Raw genomic sequence first — 4,110 nt, 5'->3', positions numbered from 1 at the left:
TGTGTGTGTGTGTGTGTGTGTGTGTGTGTGTGTGTGTGTGTGTGTGTGTGTGTGTGTGTGTGTCAGATCTCTCAGGTGTGTCAGCTCTGTCAGCAGTCTCCACGGCTCTTCTCCAATCACGCGGCTCAGCTCCACACGCTGCTGGTGAGACCAAACTCCACAACATCACAATCATCTCTCTCTCACACACACACACTCACTCACACAGACACACACTCTCTCTCTCACACACACACACTCACTCACACAGACACACACTCTCTCTCTCACACACACACACTCACTCACACAGACACACACTCTCTCTCTCACACACACACACTCACTCACACAGACACACACTCTCTCTCTCACACACACACACTCACTCACACAGACACACACTCTCTCTCTCACACACACACACTCACTCACACAGACACACACTCTCTCTCTCACACACACACACTCACTCACACAGACACACACTCTCTCTCACACACACACACTCACACAGACACACACTCACACTCACACAGACACACACAGACACACACTCACACAGACACACTCACACACACAGACACACACACACACACACATTCTCTCACACAGACACACTCACACACACACACACACAGACACACACACAGACACACACACACATTCTCTCACACACACACAGACACACACACACACACAGAGACACAGACACACAGACACTCACACACACACACAAACACACACAGTCAAACCAAAATTTATTCAGACACCTTCAACATTTCTCACATTATCAGTTTATTTGCTATAGTTGAGAAAATGGTAATAAAATATGAGAAGAGCTCAGAGTTAAACTGTCAGAACAAACTCATCTTGATAATGTCAGATAACTTTGATAGAAAGGTATGTAATGAATTCGGTTGAATAGCTGTCAGCTGTTAAATTTAAGAACACAATTTGATAAAACCAATTTAGCTCAACTAATCACCAAGCAGTGCTTCATTCTGTTCAGTCTGTGGTGTAAAAAGATCACGTTAGCAATTAAAGAAAAACACTTCAGCAAAACATGCTAAGCTCAAAGTGTCTGAATCATTTTTGATCCGGTAGTCCACTGTATGAAGAATTATGGGTATAATATGACACCGTTTAATTTATTTTGCTCTCCTCACTTACATAAACTATAGTGTCCTGCACACACTAGTAAATAAACATCAACAATTATATCTGCTGTCTGAATGCGAGCTAAGAGTGAACTCTTTTATATGAAGAAATAAGGGCAGCATGATTTGGGGGAAAATCAATTTGCAATTTTTCAGATAAAAATGAGATTGTGATTTTTCCTGTGCTTGTTTACAGGGCTGCACAATTTGGCCAAAATGTTGTAATGAGATTAATATGGCCATTAAAATACTAATGATAATCTATAATCGTTTATTAGTAATTTTCATAAAAATAAAAACATCAATTAATAATTTATTATTATTACTGCTTATTAAAAATATACAAATTACTAAATAAAACAAGAAGTATTGCTATTGTAATTTCACGGTAAAATAATTAATTAGTTTAATAATAATTTAGTTCACATTACAACATTTATTTTAGTACAACATTGCAACACTAGTATTTATGGCTGTCTTGATTTTTTTTTTCATTTTCATTTGACTTTTATTTTGAGCCCTTAAAGACTCTCTTTAGTTGATATGTGCTCAGATGTTTGGCACGTGTTGTGTTTTTAAATCACATTAAAGCGTCTGAAACTCACAGCAGACGCAGATGGATGAGTTGCTCAGAACACTGGATCATGTGCTGCTCACGCGTAAATGAACACCGCGACACTCTTCACTCTGAAACACACAGCGCAGATATTTGTTGAATTAAATCACAGCCTTTGTGTTTTAATCATTGCACTAAGCCATATCGTGATTTTTCGGTTTTCATTTTGATTAACCGTGCAGCCCTATGAAGAATGCTTTTATTTTTTTCAGTAAAATCCAGTCTTCGTGATGCTTTGATGTGGTCAGATGAGATGACGGATGCTGTATGTGTCGCTCATGTGATGTGTTGGTGTTTCAGGGTTTGTACTGCATCTCTGTTAACTGTATGGATAACGCTGAGGCCCAGTTCACTACAGCGCTGCGGGTGAGACACGCAAACACACTGTTCTTACAGACGTGACAGAGCTGAGCTCATTCGTGTGTGTGTGTGTGTGTGTGTGTGTGTGTGTGTGTGTGTGTGTGTGTGTGTGCAGCTCACCTCCCATCAGGAGCTGTGGACGTTCATCGTCACTAACCTGGCGAGTGTGTACATCAGAGAGGGAAACAGACATCAGGAGGTCAGTCATCATAAAATACATAATCACCATCATCAGTAATCATCAATGACTCATGTTGTTCTTCTTCTGTCTTCATTTGTGCAGCTCTACAATCTATTAGAGCGGATAAACCCAGACCACAACTTCCCCGTCAGGTAACACAGATGATACACATATATACTCTCTCACACACACACACACACTCTCTCACTCACTCACTCACTCTCTCACACACACACACTCTCACACTCTCACTCACTTACTCACACACACACTCACACACACACACAAACACTCTCTCACACACACACTCTCTCACACACACTCACACACTCTCTCACACACACACCACACACACACACACTCTCTCTCTCTCACACACACACACACACTCTCTCACACACACACACACACGCTCTCTCACACACACACACACACACTCTCTCTCTCACACACACACACACTCTCTCTCTCTCACACACACACACACTGACTGAAATACTGTCACTTTAGCAGAGGATTCATAACAGATGAATGAATCCATGTAAAAACATTTCAATTCAAAACTAAAGATTCAGAACAATTCAACTGATAAAACAGATTCAGATTCTCCTGATTCTGATTGGAAGAGGAGCTGAAATAGTCAAGATGTGTGTATATATATATTAGGGCTGTCAAGCGATTACAGATTTTAATCCAAGTAATCACACAGTGTGCCGATTAATTAATCTAATTGATACAAAAATTAATCGCCCATCAATTTTGGTTGAGAAATTACCAACAAAACACATTACAAAAAAGTAGCTTTTGAAATAAATATTTTGATTCAGCATAAACAAAGATAATAAATGGCTATTAAAGTAAATTTGAAGTGATTTATTTTAAACGGAAATGAAAATATGAAACTAAAAGCGCCAGTAGATGGCAGCAAGTGTCTGTCTCAGTGAATCATTCGTTCAACCGATTCATTCAAACAGCTGAATCATTGGCTCAATACTGTTCAATACTGGGGATTCATTCAGTAATCAATCACCACTGTATGTTACTCAGAGACTCATGAATTGATGAATTTACAGCATTGACACTGTTGTTTATTTCTGTGAAGCTGTTTTGAATCTGTCTGTACTGTATAAAACTCTTGTGCTGGAGTTTTTCCCGCCTTCATCTCTGCTGTTATAAACTGAAGTTTCATGTTTCTGCTGTTTCCAGTTCTCACTGTCTGCGCGCCGCTGCCTTCTACATCCGAGGCCTTCTGTCCTTCTTCCAGGGACGCTACAATGAAGCCAAGTGAGTTTCTTTTTCCTGTTCTCAGACCTACGTGTGTGTGTGTGTGTGTGTGTCTGAGAGTGTGTTTGTGTTTGTGTGTGTGTGTGTCAGTGATGTTGATGATTATGTGTGTGTGTGTGTGTTTGCAGGCGTTTCCTGCGCGAGACGCTGAAGATGTCGAATGCGGAGGATCTGAATCGTCTGACTGCCTGCTCTCTGGTGCTGCTGGGACACATATTCTTCGTGCTGGGGAACCACAGAGTAAATCTCTCTCTCACACACACACACACTCACTCACTCACACACACACTCGTTCAGACTTACTCTCGGTTCTTCCTCAGCGTTTGCTCAGACGGAGCGTCCTGTAGAAGCGCTGTCAGTCGTTCTGTGTGTTTGTGTTCAGGAGAGCAACAACATGGTGGTTCCTGCGATGCAGCTGGCCAGTAAGATCCCAGACATGTCTGTGCAGCTCTGGTCATCGGCTCTGCTCAAGGGTCAGTTCAACACACACACACACACACACTCTCTCTCTCACACACACACACACACAC

At 41.3% G+C, this 4,110-nt stretch overlaps 1 protein-coding gene across 1 annotated transcript in view; it reads left to right on the top strand.

Annotated features, from left to right (window-relative positions):
* LOC107655469 (MAU2 chromatid cohesion factor homolog) overlaps positions 1 to 4,110 on the top strand; it is a 20,170-nt gene that overhangs the window by 7,358 nt on the left and 8,702 nt on the right. Inside the window, 7 exon segments of the mRNA XM_016442966.1 lie at positions 67 to 144; positions 2,056 to 2,121; positions 2,231 to 2,314; positions 2,399 to 2,448; positions 3,503 to 3,580; positions 3,709 to 3,820; positions 3,963 to 4,053. Of these exon segments, the coding sequence (XP_016298452.1) occupies positions 67 to 144; positions 2,056 to 2,121; positions 2,231 to 2,314; positions 2,399 to 2,448; positions 3,503 to 3,580; positions 3,709 to 3,820; positions 3,963 to 4,053 (559 nt within the window).

Source organism: Sinocyclocheilus anshuiensis, unplaced genomic scaffold, assembly GCF_001515605.1.
Source record: "Sinocyclocheilus anshuiensis isolate Anshui unplaced genomic scaffold, SAMN03320099.WGS_v1.1 scaffold1116, whole genome shotgun sequence".
NCBI classification, from domain to species: domain Eukaryota; kingdom Metazoa; phylum Chordata; class Actinopteri; order Cypriniformes; family Cyprinidae; genus Sinocyclocheilus; species Sinocyclocheilus anshuiensis.
The sequence above is the reverse complement of the archived record's forward strand: the minus strand, read 5'-3'. Positions and strand labels throughout refer to the sequence as shown.